Source organism: Schistocerca nitens, chromosome 7 (genome assembly GCF_023898315.1).
Source record: "Schistocerca nitens isolate TAMUIC-IGC-003100 chromosome 7, iqSchNite1.1, whole genome shotgun sequence".
NCBI classification, from domain to species: Eukaryota; Metazoa; Arthropoda; class Insecta; order Orthoptera; family Acrididae; genus Schistocerca; species Schistocerca nitens.
In genome coordinates this window covers 372,996,267-373,015,889 of record NC_064620.1, presented here as the reverse complement: position 1 = coordinate 373,015,889, position 19,623 = coordinate 372,996,267, and the positions used below count along the sequence as shown (strand labels likewise).

The 19,623-nt window shown below is 38.0% G+C and overlaps 1 protein-coding gene across 1 annotated transcript in view; it reads left to right on the top strand.

The window, feature by feature from the left end:
* The window catches only part of LOC126195243 (microtubule-actin cross-linking factor 1), a 503,782-nt gene that overhangs the window by 444,756 nt on the left and 39,403 nt on the right, over positions 1 to 19,623 (top strand). Inside the window, exons 89-90 of the mRNA XM_049933770.1 lie at positions 111 to 343; positions 600 to 717. Of these exons, the coding sequence (XP_049789727.1) occupies positions 111 to 343; positions 600 to 717 (351 nt within the window). The remainder of the gene's footprint in view (positions 1 to 110; positions 344 to 599; positions 718 to 19,623) is intronic.

The window sequence follows — 19,623 nt, the reverse complement described above, 5'->3', positions numbered from 1 at the left end:
GTTAAGTGGTTAATTACTTTCAGTTTTAAAATATGTGTGTGTTTCATTTTTTGTAATGAACACCCGTACTTACTGGACTACCATGAGAACTAGAATCTTTGTTTTTACAGAATTTGATACGAGCCGGCTGGAGATGAATGCAGTCGCTGATCTTTTTGATCGTAATTCAGAAGGTTTCATTGACTGGAAGGAGTTCATAGCAGCATTAAGGCCTGATTGGGTTGAGCCAACAAAACCTGTTACAGATGCTGAAAAGATTCATGATGAAGTTAAAAGACTTGTTATGCTGTGTACATGCAGGCAAAAATTCAGAGTCTTTCAGGTTGGAGAAGGAAAATACAGGGTGAGTTGAAACAACCATTTTGTTTTGAGTCTCTCTTTTTTTATATTCAGTGTGTGATCTTAAAACTGTTGTATGATGTACTTGAATCTGTAAAGGTTGGCCATCAGACAGCAAGGTAAACAATAGTTTTTTTCCCCTAGGGAAACAATATAAACCAGTTCATAATCATTAACTACAGTACTAGGCAATATAAACCAGTTCGTAATCATTAACTACAGTTCTAGGTTTTCCACATCCCTCTTTATTTCTCTTCCAGTTTGGTGACAGCCAGAAGTTACGCCTGGTGCGTATTCTACGATCAACTGTCATGGTGAGAGTTGGTGGTGGCTGGGTTGCACTAGATGAGTTTCTGCAAAAGAATGACCCTTGCCGTGGTATGTATAAGCAAAATTATGCTTTAATTTTTTCAAGAAGTCTTTCTGAGAATTTGCATGTGAAATATCTGATGAAATGGTGCACTGTTGAAGGCATTTTATCTTTTTTTTTTTTTAGTTGTGTGTAAATATGTTTTATTTGTAAATTGACTATGATGGTAGCAATACCAAAAATATAAGAAAGGAATGTCAGTGTCCACGATTAAGTGGAGAAACTTCAGGCAGGAACGAAGAGAGGCTGCCCCATGACATGAGGCAGTTTTAATTATGAAGGAAAATAAAAATGATTCTTGGTTTCATCTTTTTAATGTTTTATTTTATTACAGCACTTCTTTTCTGTTAGGAATAATGTCCATTGCTGACTATACCTTAGGTGTGAAGTTAGTCTTCGTACATCATTATACTTATCCTAAAATTTTATCAATTTATGGATTTTTTGTGAAATATTCAAGTACTCTATCTACAGTTTTAGAATAGTGTTTGTCCAGAATTTATTAACCTTTCAGATCAGAATTTAACTGTAACAGTTTTTAAGCTGTTTGTGGTGCATAAGCAATTTATTGTTATGAGATGCAGAATCTTTTATCTAGATTGCTACAGAAAAACTAGTAAATTCGTTAGCAATGTTAACAAAAGATGTTATAAGCCTTAAGATATATAAGATTTCTTAACCATTATTGACTGTGTACTATATTGTTTGGAGCAGCCTCCAGTACAGAGCTAGACCCAACTGCTGTTGCATCAGTGTCGTGTACCTGTCCTTATTTCTCTGTCTTCTGGCAACATTCTGCTCAAGTATTTCTGCCAAGTAGTAAGCAGCTCATGCAAATAGTTTTAGTGCTGTTGGAATTGAGTTGAAGCCATGTTCTTTTTATGATTTTCTGCTAGTTTCCATAGAAATCTTAGAGGCTCCCTTTCCTATTTTTACTGTTAGTTACATTCCATTTTCATTTCTACTTGCCAATTTTTGTTTACAACTTTTTGTTGTTTTGTTCTTCAAATTATGCAATCAACATGTCACTTTATAAGTGACTACCGTTATCACACTTACTGACACTGTGTTTGTTCAGAATGCTAATAATCTGGTAGGGGCATTTGTGTTGCTAGAGTAAAGGCATTTCTGTGTCTTGCGGTGAAAGTAGTCCAGATAGAAACAAGCGGATGATACAGTGAATCATATTTGTATGTAAGGCTATTTAACAGGTAGCATTTGAGATACATCATTTAAATATGTACTTGTTTTTCACCAGTGCACTTACAATTATTTAGCTTTGTCAGATATTTCACATACTGTATCATGTTCATGAATAAGTGATGTGTGGTACTTGTAAATAAATTTTCATTATTTTTATGGGTAACAATAGAAGTTTTTGGATGGAGTAATACATACAGTAAGGGAAAGGCAACCACTCACCTACAGTGGATCAGTCCGTGGAGCACAGAAACACACAAGTCTTGCTAAGGCTGTGGGAATGTGTATTTGGGTTAGAGATCAAAAATGAGTTCATGTAATCGCTTTAAATTTGCCAGCAGGTTCTATGGCGTGATCTCGGAACCCACTGTCTTCGTGTGCCTGTAGGCTCAACTCGTGAGTCTCTGTCACAGCACACTCGTCACCCGAGTCTGTTGTCGGGTAAAAGTACACTCAACTTGCTCAGAAAGGAGCACAAGTACCAAAGCTCACAAGTGTGACCATGGGCTAGCAGTGTTTGTGCTACATATACAACTATCTTGAAAGACATTTCCACCATTAAACTGTAAATTGGTATTTATTTGATGTAATCATGATTTCGGCTTCACTGCCTTTCTCGGGTGCAAGTTGAAATGTCACAAAATGTCCGAACTGTCTACATGAGGGAAGCAAGTCATGTACCAGTATAACAAATGATTGGTTAGCAGCGAATATTGTTCTGTTTATACTTACATTTGTATAGATGAAAAATTTTGAAGACTGCTGTAAATTTATTTTAATACCTATTCAGATAATGTCTAACGATTATTTTAACATATACACAGTTTCAAGGCATTGTTGAGTCTGTAATGGCAGTACCAGAAAACGTGACATTTTGATGAAGTATATTCTCTCAGTGGTGGTTAATAATCAAAATAAATTACAGAAATGAATGATAAGCTACACAACTAGATGTTGTGCCCAGGTTTTGTTTGACGCAGCACATATATTTTCTCATGGTGGAGGTGGAATGGACAAGAATGCAATCATTTCATTTGCATTGAATGAAATTTGTACAGATTTCAAAATTTTATTTTTGTGGGGGTCCATAGCCTCAATGTTGCCTGATAATGAAAACATGGTCCAAGTGGGCTGTGTATTCTTTTTATTATACCTGTCCACATGTATCAGTTATTAAGTGTGAAGCATAAAATACTTGCTTGAAAGTGACCCACGATTGAAATTGGTCAATTGCGTGGATGATGATAAGAATAAAACCTGCTTCGACCACATTTTCTTTGTCAAAAAAGAAATATATGATTTTCATCTGAAGCTTGGACTGCAGCATGAAACTTATTCCAGATATCACTCCTCCTCCTCTAATGGTAAACATTTACAATTGTGTACTTTGGATAAATTAAATTTCTTCTTGCATTCTCGAAGTCTGACAAGACACTGCTTCGTTAAAGGCCATCCGATCCCAATAGTTGGTCATTTTGCCTTGTCACTGCTACTCTACAGCAGCGAGATTGTGTACTCATCTTCCTTACTAACAGTAAGTCATGATTAGCATTACACTCCTGCATGCTTTGGCAATACAGTTTAAAGCGACCACAACACCACAGTTCTCACATTCGTATTAGTTGCGGAACAATTGTGGGAACAAAGGAAGTCCATTACAACTGATGTAATAGCAGCATCTTGATTTGTGGAGTATGCGACTTGAACATTAGACTTATACTTGCTATATTTCTGATCTCTAGTTTGGGTGTCTGTGTGGTTGTGCGTGTGAATGTGAGTGCTATTGCTAGAACAGGAACCAGTAGTTGAAAGCTAGAGTGAATGCTGTTTTCTGTTGTGTGTTCCTCTTCTCTGTGTATTGATCTGCTGTAGGTGAGTGAGTGACTTTCTCTTATTTCACATATTGCTCCATTATTTTTATGGATTACATAGATAACACAATGTAGTCAATGGTAATTAATTTTCTGGATGTCTTCTATTTTTCAAAATGTTACAGGTTTTATATCCTTGAATTCACGTAACTTGAGATCTCTTGTTCAGCATGTCATAAATGGTTGATATCACAGTTAATGAGGCCCCCTGCAACCCTATTGACAGTAATATCTCACTACAGTGAGATTCTTCCTAGGATTGTTGACAACTATGGCTAATTAGTGTAATACTGCCTGTGTTTTAACCTAATTCAGTGCAACAGAAAGTAGTCAGGCTTTTTCTTGCAAGTAGATAAGAACAATGTTGCTCAAATTCAATGTTTGGTAAATGAATATTAGAAAAAAAGACATCAAGAATGACACCAGACTTACAGAGTTACCTGTTGAGAGAAAAGTGATCAAATACTTGATTCTGAGAATTTTGTTGCCCTTTTGTTGTAAATCATTAGGGGAATTAAAGACAAATGAGAAAATCTATTTCACTTGGTTGTCTACCATTTGTTTTATTGCCCATTTAATATTTAACATCATTAGGATTCAGAGATGGAAAATATATGGTGTACTGTGTCATTTAGCTTAGTTGAGGCACTATGTATTGTGGGAACTAAGCATTTGCTACAGAACAAATCATTATACGTAAGTTTTTGAGGTACTAGCGTTGGGAGGAATAACCCCAACTGAAGGTCACAATCACATGAGAAGACACACTAACCTAACAATTTAGGCTGCCCTTCAGTTCATAGCTTCAAAGAACACACTACATGTGGATTTTCATTTTTTGATAATGGTATGGCCTATTGTCCAAAACCCATCAAATATTAAAGGTGCAAACAATTTCCTGCAATCTGTACATGTCTCACACTCACCCCACATCCAAGCAGTCTCCTGTATTCTAAAGGAAACAACCAGCTCAACTTGACATCATACTTGACCTTCCTGAACATCACATTACTTGGCTTGGTAGTTTCCAATAACTATTTCACCTTTGAGGGGTAGACTCACTGACAGATCAGTGATACAACTGCGCAAGCCAGAATTGCTCCCTTTCACATTTTAATCTCTAAAGATTTGCTGAAAACCAAGAATCTTAAGATTTTTTGTGGCTCCAATTAGTCTTTAAAAATATTCACCATATGTGGATGCGCAGCGGGACTCACCTTTTTATATTCATAAAATAATCTGAACTTGTTGTCTATTTATAAATCTCACATAAAGTCCATGGATGTTGACCTGTTACTGATGACCAACTCCATGTATTAGTTAAGGAGAAAAGCTCAGCTGTGTTTTTCAGTCTTGTGTGTATGTGCTTCTTAATTGTTAAATGCCTTAACTATATGGAGAATGGTTACCTTAACACCTATTATTTGTGTACTTCACAGGACTTTTCACTCATAGTTGAATAGTATTCCAGTTAACATGCACCCGCTGTCTGTCTGTTGACATTATGACCACAGAATAGAAATGAAATAGATATACATAGAACGTATGTATTTTTTAATACATGCTAAGCAGTCACACCACAGTTACTGGAAACTTTGATCGGTGCTTGTTCTCATCAACTGACGTTATTTCTATGACATTGCTGAACAGGAATGTTGAGTTCCCATGTATCAGATATTTACAAGTGCCACACTGCTGACTTTTACAGTTTTCTTGTGAATTTTTAGATCAAAGTATGCTATTTTTAGAAATGTCTCATATATTGACCTGAGCTTTCATTTATAAAATTAGTTTAAGTGATAGTTAACCTGCAGTTATTTGAATTGGCTTTTATCTTTTAGGAATTGCATATCATATTTGGGCAAGAGCAAGGACGTAATACTTTTGTAGGTCAAAAATATGAAAGAAATAAAGAACAGATATTTTCAGTTGTATTGTTAGTTAACCATAACTGTGCTGTTTATTTAAGCAATTAGGAAAGTATTGTTTCTGAAGCTTATCTTAAATTAATTGTACTTTGTCCTGCTGTCTTTCATTATAACTTTTATTTCTTTTCATTTGCTCTCTTTTTATGCTAAATTCCCATTGTCAAGGTGGAACAACAAGTGACAGAAAAGGGAATTATTGCCACTGAATTAAGCTAACTTGCTGTTTTACTACTGAGTTCAGCTAACTTGCAATTTTACCCCTGAGTTAAGCCAACTTCCAATTGTACAGTTTTATATCTCTGTTTCTCCCTTGAGTTACAAATAATTTAATAAAAGACAACAGTTCTATTTTGAGAAGGAAAAGAGTGTGTAAGATGGCAGATTAAACAGTTTACTCCTTAGTTGAATACTAAGGTTAATTTTTGGGTTGTGATGTTATTTTTAAGTGTGCACTTTGGTTGCGATCATGTTGTCAGTTGAGCGAAACTGTGTAGAAAATGTTATTTTGTATGTATATTCTTCACTAAAATTATTGGGAAGGGTCTTAACTGTTGTCGCCAACAAGCACCAAGCACCGGTGGGTGGTGTTCGTCTTATGAGGTAATTAAAAGTGTGTTTGATATGTTATGTTCTTGAGCTTGTGCCTTTGCTTATGTAATTGTGAGTTGGGGAGATGTAAAATTGCTATCTGTTATGATATGAGAGCACAAACATTTTTCATTATTAAAGCATTCACCCTAGTTCATACAGTGAACACAAAGCTGTACCAAGTAAACAATAATTATTATTAATGTTGATGATCAATCAGCTGTTGTTATTAATGGTGTAACAACAACGTTGGTAAAGCTCTCATATTATGAAAGACTTTTTTGTGAAGAATTTTGTTAAACTCATACTAATGAAGACAAAAATGTAATTATTTTACCCGTGTTTTTCTCTCTCTCTTTCTCTTTGTCCTGTACCCGCTTTCCATTACTGTGCAACTGAACATTTATGCTTTGTTCCATCGCACATTTTTGTATTGTTTTTCATTGCAATGTATCTTTTATTTCTGATATTGTCGGCAAAATCATTTTTCGACCTATCCCGGATACTTTGGTCCATTTCCTTTCTGTTCACTGGCATGTTACGCCTATTTTTATTTCTTCTATGCATTTGCATTGTTGTGGAACATATGCAGTTGTTCTGCTTCCGATACCTGACCCCAGTCGGCCTGAGGAGCATGAACCGTGGTGTCCTCTCAGTGTTGTAGCACTTTTCTGTAAGTTTGCTTCACCACCAGACCCTTGGAATGCAGTGTGTGCTAGCTGTGGGCTGAAGTATTTGACTGTCTTTTTTTTTCCCTTGCAGAATTTAATTTTCTAGAATTATAGTATAACAACAAATTTTGGATGTTTTGGGAGTCATAGTATTTCTGTTTGAAGCACAGCTTGCATTTGCCTGTTGTCATAGTAATGAAAAACTTAATTTTTAGAAAAAAAAAAAAAAGGAGGGTGAGATAAAGTTCTGCAGTTCAAAAAGATTGTGAGAACTCACCAGAAGGGGAAACAATTTATAGAAACGTTTTGTGTGTTTTTTACTTTCCATTGATTTGTGTTATAAATTAGTCTTATGTTGTATAGTAGATGTATGACCATATGGCATATTGTTTATCTTAAGCAAACTAACATGATTCAAGTAAGATATTTACTGGTTTTGTTTTGAAGAACAAGATAACATGCAATATGCATACGGACTGGATGAAATCCACGTGGAGTTCTGAATTGCAGACCTTATTTTGTCTAAACTGCCTTGTCCACTGGAAGTAGGGTCAGTGTTTTATGGAACCAGGTATTCTGTTCATTACAGTTTGTTAAATATGCAGAGCAATTTGTGGTGGGTCAGTAGTGAATTGTTTTCCCACCAAAGACTAACCATTCTACCACACAGTTTTTTATTTTCATTTTCCCCATTGTTTGATTTTTACTGTTGTACTTGCAATAGTTCTGCAGTACATTTTGTTGGTTAATTAAGTTCCTAGAATGATATAGTCGAACAATTTATGTATTCAAGGAAGATGTAACTTGGCAAAACTACTACTACTTTGAAGTATACACTGCTTGATCTTGGTGATCTTCAATAGTTTTTCAAATGAATTTAGTTTCATCAGCGTAAGGAAATTACATTGAAATTACATACAAACTAACCGAAAGGCCAATGGAACATTATAAGTGGTGTACAGACTGTGTACATATTTGATAAGTGTCTGAATTAGACTAAGGGTGTGCTTGCAGCATATAAACAGGTTCTACAGTTTCTGTTATATTTGTTACAGCAGGAGTGTCTAGAATCATTTTAAAAGAGTGACAGTCGTGAAACACCAGTGCCATTAAAAGATGATCACTGATTAGCTACTTTCTGGTGTCCTAGAAAAAAATGGCCGTGATCACATTGTAACTTCTGTGATGAATCTACACAAGTTTTTAGTTAGTGCAGAGCTTTGAAAAAGTTGGTACTACTTATTTTTAAATAGTGGACTTTCTGTCATCAGTTCATAGTTTCAAGGAGCCAAGTTTTTGTTATGTTGTAGGTTTATGCTACCAATGAAACAATGAGATCAGATGGCTTGAGGTTGATACTGCATTTCTGAACAAGAAGTGATGATAAAATGACATCAGTAACTTTCATAGCCTCTAGTTAATTCTGTGAAAGCTATAAATGGTTTCCAGCCCCTTCATGTTGAGCAGTAAATGATCATATTTATATCTCTGTCCAGCCATCTAACTGAAGTTTTAAATAGTTCACCTATCCACATCAACCAAGTGGTGGAATGGTTCCTTCAAGAACCTCAAAACTATTCAAACTGAGCTGACATTCCATTTCTAGTAAAAAGATATAAACATTTGCTGCTATGTTCAAAATTACTTTAGGATTGAGTTTTATGGAGGAGCATGTGGAGGCCCTAAGTTGTTGTACAACACGGAATTTGCTCTTAATATTGTATTGTGTTCAACTTGCTCAACCTCATAATCTATTCATTATAATATCACAAATGGAGTACGAGATGAAACTGGTATTAATATTTTCTGGAATAGCTGTACTATGTTTTTATTTTAGTTTTATTTACTGCAGTAACTTTTCTCTAATGACCCTGTACAGCTATCTGTGGCCAACAGTATGTGACAAACTATTTTTTCCCATTCACGATTTCTGATGAATATGCTTGTGACATTATTCATTATCACACATCATACCACCAAATAATAATAACAGTTAATAAAATAATAAATGCTCATAAGCACATGAAACAAGAGAAATGAATCCCAGTGCATAACAAATGCTCTCACTGGACATTGAACTGCTTGGAATTGGAGTTAAATGTAAAATGTTGGTATTGCAGTTTGTCAATGCCTCCGCTACACCTCCCATGTGATTGGCTGAATGTGTGGCGTGCCTCCCATGTGAGCCTCATCACCGTACTTCTTCCATAGCTGCCAATCCTAAAGCCTTTTTTTAAACAGTGCGGAACATAGCAATTGTATTAACAAACACAGAGAATATTAACTTCTTTATGTTTGTAGTACTGTCCTCCTCAGTTGCATATAATGTTAAAGTATGTTGATAATTTTTACTTTTGAACTGTCTAATTACAAATTAATTAAAGACAATTTTCGTGCCATACACATTTCACCTTTATTATTTGCAAGCCATCTTCAGTGGCCTGGTATATGTACATTTATATACTATACTATTATTATACTATTTAGTTTGCATTGACTACATGTATATATAGGTGGTAAACAGAACGGCAGTTTGCTTTTCTATGATTTAGTAGTAATATAAAATTCTGCATACAGGTTTTGTGGATGTTGTTCTACATGTTGTGTTTTGTTCCATTTTTGACACTGTTCTTTTTGTAATTCCATTTGAAATTTTGTTTTTGAGACTTCTCAGCACTAGGAATTGAACATTTGTTTGATGTTATAATTTGGTTGGGGTTGCCAGCTGTTGAATGTTATTACCAAAGATTGAATGTCATTATCAACTATTGAGTGGGTTTTTGTGATATCTGCAATCGGTTTGGGTGTGCGTGCCCCCCCTCTCCCCCCCCCCCCTCACCCCCCAACCCCCCCCCCCACCACACACACACACACACACACACACACACACACACACACGCGCGCGCAGATCACCAGATATTACAAAAATACACTCAATAGTTGGCAATAATATTCAATCTTTGGCGATAACATTTGGCAGTTGGCAACACCAACAAAAAAATAACATCAAAACAAGTGTTCAGTTCCTAGAGCTGTGAAGTCTCAAAAAGAAAATTTCAAATAGCAGTTGTTGTTGTTGTGGTCTTCAGTCCTGAGACTGGTTTGATGCAGCTCTCCATGCTACTCTATCCTGTGCAAGCTTCTTCATCTCCAAGTACCTACTGCAACCTACATCCTTCTGAATCTGCTTAGTGTATTGATCTCTTGGTCTCCCTCTACGATTTTTACCCTCCACGCTGCCCTCCAATGCTAAATTTGTGATCCCTTGATGCCTCAAAACATGTCCTACCAACCGATCCCTTCTTCTAGTCAAGTTGTGCCACAAAATTCTCTTCTCCCCAATCCTATTCAATACCTCCTCATTAAAAATGGCTCTGAGCACTATGGGACTCAACTGCTGAGGTCATTAGTCCCCTAGAACTTAGAACTAGTTAAACCTAACTAACCTAAGGACATCACACACATCCATGCCCGAGGCAGGATTCGAACCTGCGACCGTAGCGGTCTTGCGGTTCCAGACTGCAGCGCCAGAACCGCGCGGCCACTTCGGCCGGCCCCTCCTCACTAGTTACGTGATCTACCCACCTTATCTTCAGCATTCTTCTGTAGCACCACATTTCGAAAGCTTCTATTCTCTTCTTGTCCAAACTGGTTATCGTCCATGTTTCACTTCCATACATGGCTACACTCCATACAAATACTTTCAGAAACGACTTCCTGACACTTAAATCTATACTCGATGTTAACAAATTTCTCTTCTTCAGAAACAATTTCCTTGCCATTGCCAGTCTACATTTTATATCCTCTCTACTTTGACCATCATCAGTTATTTTGCTCCCCAAATAGCAAAACTCCTTTACTACTTTAAGTGTCTCATTTCCTAAAGTAATTCCCTCAGCATTACCCGACCTAATTCGACTACATTCCATTATCCTCGTTTTGCTTTTGTTGATGTTCATCTTATATCCTCCTTTCAAGACACTGTCCATTCCGTTCAATAGCAGTTATAAGAAGAAAAACAGTGTTAAAAATGGGCAAATAGACAACATCCACAAAATCTTTAAGTAGAGCTTTCAATTATTATTACATTGTAGACAAGAAAACTGCCAGAACTGTTTAGAACCTATATGTACATTGTCCCAAAATGTAAACTAAATAGTATAAACAAAAATATGTTCATATTCCAGGTCACTGAAGATGCCTAGCAAGCAATAAAGGCGAAATGTGTATGGTCCAAAAATTCTTTTTCATTCAGTTGTAATTAGACAGTCCAAAAGTAAAAATTACTAACATACTGTAACAGAGAATGTTAACATTCTTGTAGTAAATAAAATTTGTACTGCTCGCACATCTTACTGCCACTACTCTTTGTGAAATTAGAACGACATGACGACGACTTATCAGGCGCACTCAATTTCAACCTCACTAAATGTAATGTTTTTGTAAATTACATCGAAAACAGTGTGTGTAAAACACACAGATTATTGTAAGCTTTGCCCTTCATGCCAGATCCCACAGCAAACAATGTGTAATTTATGTCTTTGTGTGTTCTGCAAACAGCTGAAAGCCCGATGTGACATGATACCATGGTTGGCAATAGTTAGCATTCCAAGCCAAATCAACTGCACCACCTAATGACCTACACCAAATGGCCATGAATAATTACCTGCTGAAAGATGCATTTTTGTGACATTAGTTATAAAGATAAATACAACAGTACTCTCTCTTGAAACTGTACTACCTAATTACACCAATTACTGCTTTCTTAGTTTTCTAGGCCACTGATGTGGTTAGCATTCTGTGTTCAGGAACCTAAGCACTAAGGACATAAATTTTTAAATTTTTGTTTACACCATCAATAACTGATTTATTTCAGTGTTGTTTAGCTGCAGAGAAGTTCTTCCACTTCTTTCCCTCCATTTTTACCTCACAAAATCTTCATTAATAAATACTGCAAATCAGTGATATACAATATGTATCTGCAGTTGAAGCACGGTAATCGTTTTTATAGTTGATTTAGTATTGTTGTCAAATGTGTATCATGCTAATTTAGACCAAAGCTGAATCTCGTTTAGTTGATTCACATTTAGTGTCACACAACTTAGTAAATTCATGAACCAGGTTCATTTTTTGTACTAAGGTCAGAATTGATCTCCAGTCAGCGATGGATGATACTGTCAGGGTAGACACTACTCAGGATCTCGTAATGCCTCACTGACATTGCAGGGACTAGGGGTGTGTGCGATCGTGGTTTGAAGGTTGAATTATGATAGATGCTCAGCCTGCATGACTGTGACTTGTCAGATTATTAAACTGCAGTCTCTTTAGGTCATGATATCACTATGGTGATGGATGAGTCAATGAGAAATTGATTGAAAAAAGCAGGATGAGTCATCAGCTTGAATTGTAATCACTACAGGGGGTGACACATTCACCTTATTCTTATGAAGAGAACAGGCCTTTGAACTTCATGCAGTCTGTTGGCAAAAAATGATGTTACTGCTGCAGCTGCACAATTCCTTGTTCTCTGCTAATTGATCTCTAATTGGACGATGAATTGGTCCACAGGTTTCTTTGTGAAGGATAGACTTGGTGCCAAACCAAATTTACTTGTGGCTGCACTGATCTCATCTTTGCAGTCAGGGACATGCATGGTGTCAAAATACAGGGTGTACATAAAGTCCGGTAACAATTTCAATTATTAATTGCACAAGAACCAAACAGTCTACAGTTATCACACATATGTCATTGTGAAGAGAAACCCTGAAAAGTTTTTTTTAAAAAGTATACCGCCACAGCGTAGTTCGGTAATTTGCCGATAGTCAGCCCTAGTCGCAATCGTGGTGAGTTCAGGTGTGGAGCGAGCTTTCTCTGTGTTGAAGTTCGACAAAAACAAGTGTGCTACAGCTGTTCAACAGATGTTTGGAACCAAGTACGTTAAGAAGCCACCAACAAGCAAGGCCATTTACCATTGGCACAACAAATTCGTTAAAACAGGTTGCTTGTGTCCGGCAAAGAGAAGCGGACGTCCCATGTGAGTGAAGTGAATGTGGAACACGTATGAGAGACAGTCATAAGGAGTCCATGGTTTGCTTCGTAGTTTCTCTCCAAAATGCAATATGTATGACATCTGTACAATGTTTAGTTCCTGTGCATTAAATAATTGAAAGTGTTCCCGGACTTTCTGCACACCCTGTACTATTTTCTTGCAGTTTAACTCCACTTGTGGCCCAATGACCAGGCTTGCATCTGACATTATACAGAATGTTCTACAGTTATAGAGTAGACCTAGATAAAATTTCGGTGTTGCATGTCAGAAAACGTATCAGTTTCCTAGTTACAGGGAAAAGAAAACTTGCTAATGTTTTTAGTTGTAATGCTAATATTGATGCTTATTACAGACAGTATTGATGTCTCTTATATACAATATTGATGCTTCTCTTGTACTTAATGAAGAAAACTATTCAGTATGATGGCCACCATGTTGCACAAATTGAGCCTGTACAATAAATTCTGATACTCTTGGTTAAATATACATGGTGTACTTTGAATCATTTCTGCTGCATCCGTAAATGGGCTAGATTTTCCACTGACAGTACTAGAATGACTTAAAAATGGGTCCCCATATAGCCATACAGGAAAAAAAATCTGGGGAGCTTGGCACCCAAGTTTATAGTTAACCTCCACCTATCCACCTTTATCTACAAGTTTCATGTTGCCCTCAGACCAGAAATATTTTTTTTCCTTACTAGCCATTGTTTTGAAACAGAGTCCACTGATCATATCAGTGTAGCCTGTCGTACAAGACTGCTAATTAAAAAAAGAAATTGGCTGTATTATTGAATACAAGTACAAAAGTCATTTAGTCTTTACTTCCACGTAACAAGGAAAAGACTGATCTGGACCTATGTTCCTATGCAAAACTTCAATTGTCATATCATCTTTACAACCGTCAGAAGTGTGTAATATTGATAGTAACTGTAATTATGTGGCACTATGTTAAAGTTCATTAGGTTAGTCAAATGGCCTACATAAAAATCCTAGACACTTCCTCTTAAATAACACCATTCCATTGTCTACCTGTGCACTGAATAAATTACTATTTAAGAGAGCATGAACTTATGATAAGTATGTAAGTAGCTCAAGAAATACTTTACTGATAGAATCCAGCATGATGTACAGGATGGTAAATGTTTGAAGCTAATAATATGAAAGTCATATAAAATAAATTAACATGTGAAATTAATAGTATAGAAGGTGAATTAAAAATTTGCTGGGAGGATTCTGTGAATATGTGGGTAATTTGTAATGGAATCTGCTTTATACATGTTAATACTACCTATTCCACAAAACTGAATTAGGCTCTAGAGTCTTAGTCAAGTAGGGGTGACAGCAGACATTGAAGGAATTCAGAGGTCATACAAAGTTAATATAGCCTGTGTAAATTTTCTTGGAACTTGAATGTTAAGCTTTGGAATAAAGATGCTGTAAATTCCACAAAATCCCCTTTACTAAAATACTGAATAATTATTCATGAAAGGCCATGCAACAACTATGTTTCTGCCATTAATTAACTTTTTTTAACTTCAACCTTAAAATCCATTCCTCAATGACACTTTAAAGACCTGTTCAATTTGATATAATAATATGTGGAGGCCGCCAAAATTGTAATTTTATATATCATATTTCCCCCTTGTTTTATTTCAGACAGTAGTGTTTTTTATACTGTTGAAATGAAACCTTTAATAAAATGGGAAGTCCAAGTTGGAATATCAATAATATTATGAAATGGATAGATTGGTGCAGATGATATGTTGAGTTGCAGACAGGCACAGCGGAAAGACTGTAACACGCTGAGCTGTTGACGAAGCCTTTTTCCGAAAAGGAAACGCACGCACACATGTGCGCATGCCCACACACACGCCCACACACACACACACACACACACACACACACACACACATACACACACACACACACACACACACACGTGCACATTGCGAGCAAATTTTGGCCCTCATTGAAGAACACCTCCAACCAGTTGCCCAAAATCTAGCCTCCCAGATTGAAGATACCAACCAATTCCTTCACAGACTCTCCACCCTACCCACCCTTTTACCTCCAGGATCTCTGCTCATCACTGTTGATACCACTTCCCTATAGACAATCATCCATCATGCCCATGGTCTTGCTGCTGTCGAGCACTACCTCTCCCAGCATCCTTCAGACTCCAAATTCATTACCTCATTCTCATATACCTTACTAACTTTATTCTCACACACAACTTCCTCTTTGAAGGGAAGATATACAAACAAATCTGCAGCACAGCTATGTGCACCTGCGTGGCACCCACCTGTGCCAACCTGTTTATGGGCCATCTAGAGGAAACCTTCCTAGCTTCCCAAAACACCTAACCCATGGTCTGGTTCAGATTCACTGATGATATCTTTGATGGTCTAGTTTCAGGGCCAAGATAACCTTATTCTCATTCTGTCACAACCTCAACACCCATCTCTTCCATCCCCTTCACCTGGTCCTCCTCATCCCAGCATTTCAAAATCCTGGACATCGGCATCCTCCTATCTGATGACTCTGTCCACATTAAATCCACCAACCACCAACAATATCTGCACTTTGACAGCTGCCACCCCTTCCACACTAAAAAAATCATCCCATGCAGCCTGGCCACCCAGGGATGGCGTATCTGCAAACTCCCATGCCGAATGTGCTGAAGGTCTCACAAATGCCTTCACAGACCTGGTCCGCAAATACATTACCTATCCCACATCCCCCCCACGCCTCTCGCCAACCCAACAACCAGCTTCAAAGCATGCCGTTTGTTACCCAACACCACTCTGGACTGGAAAAAATGAACCACAACCTTCATCAGCACTTTATGTATTGTCATGCCCTGAAATGAGGAGCATCCTACCCACTCATTCTGAAGTGGTGTCCCATCATCCGCCAACCTCCACAATGTCGATGTTCATCCCTATGCTGCTCCCAGTTCTAACACCTTGCCACATGGATTACACATGTGGAAGACTAAGGTGCAAGATCTGCCCAATCCACTAACCCAGCACTTACTATTCTTGTCCTGTCACAGCCTTACCTTACCCCACCAGAGACCGGGCTGCGTGTGAAACAGCTGTGTCATATACCAACTATGCTGCAGTCATTGCCCAGCTTCTTATATTGTTATGACAACAAACCAGCTGTCTACAAGGACGAATGGCCACCGCCAAAGTATGACCTCATCACCAGCTATTCTGAACTGCGCCAATTGGAGTTACCCATATAACACATTGTCTGATGTTGAAATCATCCTGGCCTAAGCCTGCAGTAAACTACAGTCCACACACCCTCCATGCAACAGTTACCATCTCTCTGTTCTGTCACCTCTCCCAGTTCAAATTCTCGCACCCTCATTCTGTGTTACGCTCTGCCAACCCAACCACCAGTCTTTTCCCCTTCTCTGCTCCTCGCCTCCCCCCCCCCTCCCCCCCTCCTGCCAATTCCTTTCCCTCAGGCTCCCGACACTGTGCCTGGCACCCCTGTCGTACCTACACTCTGCCAGGCACTGCTGACTTCTCCTCCCACCCACCCATCTGTACCCTGATATCCCTCCGCCTTCCGTGCCACATTACAGATTACTGCTTCTGTTTGATGCATCACAGTTGCATTCTGGTCAGAGCAGCCGGAGATAATGGTCATTTATGCTTGCTTCTGTGAATGTGTGTTTGTATTTTTTTTTTTCTGAAGAAGGCATTGGCTGAAAGCTCATTGTGTAACAGTCTTTTTGTTCTTCCTGTGTGCAACTCAGTGGGTCATCTTTAAGGTGAGTAGCAATCTATCCTTTTCATAAGACCTTTAATAAAAAAGATACTAGGGGGCATTCGATAAGTAACGCAACACTTTTTTTCTGAAAACAGGTTGGTTTTATTTGGAGTTCCAATACACCATATTATTCTCCACTCTTGAGGCTACAAAGCCCTATTTTTCAACATAATATCTGTTCAGTGTGACATCCTTACACCATCTTGCAGGGAAGCCTGTGTACCTGCATGGTACCACTCTGCTGGTAGACTTTATAGCCAATCTCGTGTTGCTTCGGTAGTCACCCCATCATCCACACTGTGCTTCATATGGAGTGCATCCTTCTTTGGGGCAAACAGATGGAAGTCTGAAGGTGTGAGATCTGGGCTGTAGGGTGGATGAGCAGGAACAGTCCAGTGAAGTTTTGTGAGCTTTTCTCGGGTGTACCTACGTGTTTGAGGCCTTTTGTTGTCATGGAAAAAGAGAATTTCATTTTCTTTTTTTGTGATGAACATGCTGATGTCGTTTCTTCCATTTCCTGAGGGTGGCACAATACAGTTCAGAACTGATCGTTGCACTTTCAGGGGAACATCTAACAAAATAACCCCTTCAGAGACCCAGAAGACTGTCGCCATGACTTTACTGGCTGAGGATGTGTGTGTGTGAACTTTTTCGCCAGAGGAGAGTACATGTGGCACCACTCTATGGATTGCCGTTATGTTTTCGGTTCAAAGTGATGAACCCATTTTTCGTCGCCTGTGACAATTTTTAACAAAATGTTGTCATGATCAGCCTTTTAACATACAATCAATTCTGCACAGATGGTCCTCTGTTGCTCTTTATGGTCTTCTGTTCCGCAGTGAGGAACCAAGTGAGCACACACTTTTGAGTACCCCAACTGGGTGATGAGTATGTCAGCACTACCAGAGAAGTCCATTTGTGCAGCGAGGTGTTTGATTGTGATCTGTCAATCGCCTCGAATGAGTGTGTCTGCACCATCCAGTATCGCAGAAGTGACTAATGCGTCTGGCTAGCTGACATGTGGGAGATTCGGAGAGGTCTGCACAACCTTGCTGCAATGACAGATGCCTCACCCAGACTTGCCACGTTTCTTTCTCACTGACAGGTCTTTGTAAACATTCTGCGAGCTCCTGTGAATATCTGCAATGTTCTGGCTTTCCGCCAAACGAAACTCTATAACCTTTCTGCTCGGAATACACCTCTCTTACAGATGCTATTTTGAAAGTTCTTGTAGTGTCATGATCTCTCGGAACTTCATGAAACTATAGGTACTGAAATGGGAATGTTCCACAATGTCTCGCAACAAATTCGGCATTTTTTTCAACTGAGACTGACTGAGGGGAAAAAGTGTTGCACTTTTTACTGAAATCCATTTTCATGTTAATGTGTATGTTGAAGATCCAGTCTCTCAGCTGATAGTATTTGTTTGGTACGCTTTTTATCCCACTTATACTTTTGTAATAATTGATGCACGTAGTGCTCTTAAGCTCATAAGTGATTCACACTAACAAAAAAAGGCACTATAAAGAAAAGATAGCTTGAATACTTCTGCTTTGATTTATCACTTCTGAACTCAGAGTTACGAACATAATATGCTGTCTGCTGGGCTTAATTTCTACAAATGCTTTACTTGAAGTATTTTTCTCTTCTGTCTTGGGCAACATGAAATAGCTGGACCATGCCACCTTTACACCCTCACTTTCCATCGAGAATAGCAGAAAAAGTTGCAAATGTGTTCTGTATAGGAAATTAGAAGCTTAAAATTGAAGATTCTATAATTTGAGGTTGCCAACAACAACAACAACAACAACAACATGGTTTATTTAGGTAAGCCTTCTCTTTGTGCCTTCTAAGCTAATGTCAGGGGAAGACCCCCCCCTCCCCCCCCACACACACAAATCAATTTTTTTTCATGCAAGCTCAACTCATACAAACATGACCACTGCCTATGGTGTCTGAGGCCTCAATTGTGATAGCGTGAATGTGTGTGTTTGGTTTGTCTGAAAACTTGAATTTATAGCAGTTTTTTGTTGTTCCTGTGTGCCACTCAACATATCTTCTATATTTTTGAGTAAATATTATTGCATGAATACCAACAGGACTTGTTAGAATGTGTCAGTGGTAGGGAATCAGAGTCCTACTGTCTGATTTGTATGTTTTTTGGTTCTTTTATGTGATTAAGGCCATTTCATTAGGGAAAAGCAAAGTTTAAAAGATGATAAAAATATAGCTTATTGTGTTTTCAAAAGTCACACTTACTTCAGATATAAGAGAGAATATCTTTTGTGAAGCTGAGATTGAGGTCTCAGCGTGCGATACTAAACATAGACATATATTATCTCCAAATGAGGTGTCATAGATTAGTTGATGTGAATTCCAGTTATTGATGAACTACTTGTATTTATTTCATAACAGTTGCCATATTTCACTGTGAAGTGAAGGAAAAAAAATTGACTTGAAGAGTGTCAGTGCTTTTGTTAGAGTTATATAGAAATAAACTTACTGAAATTGCTAGTATGAAAATCCTCTCATGAAAGTTACCACTTCAGCCTTGGCAGGGATGGTGATGATGATTATATAGTAACTTTGGTGGGGAATACACGGCTCATGTCAGGACCTTCAGTTCTTTGTTTAGCACAACAGATGCTATGTTTTAGCAATTCAAAAATGGCTGACTCAACTCCTTTCCACTTCTCAGAGAGTTCAGTATCTGACGAGGCCCAATGCAGTGGCATGGTTCCTGTATAAAAGGTGTCTGAAGTCTCTGCTGAGAAACCACTAGTTCTGATTCAGTCAGTAGTATAAACTGAGGGGAGAAA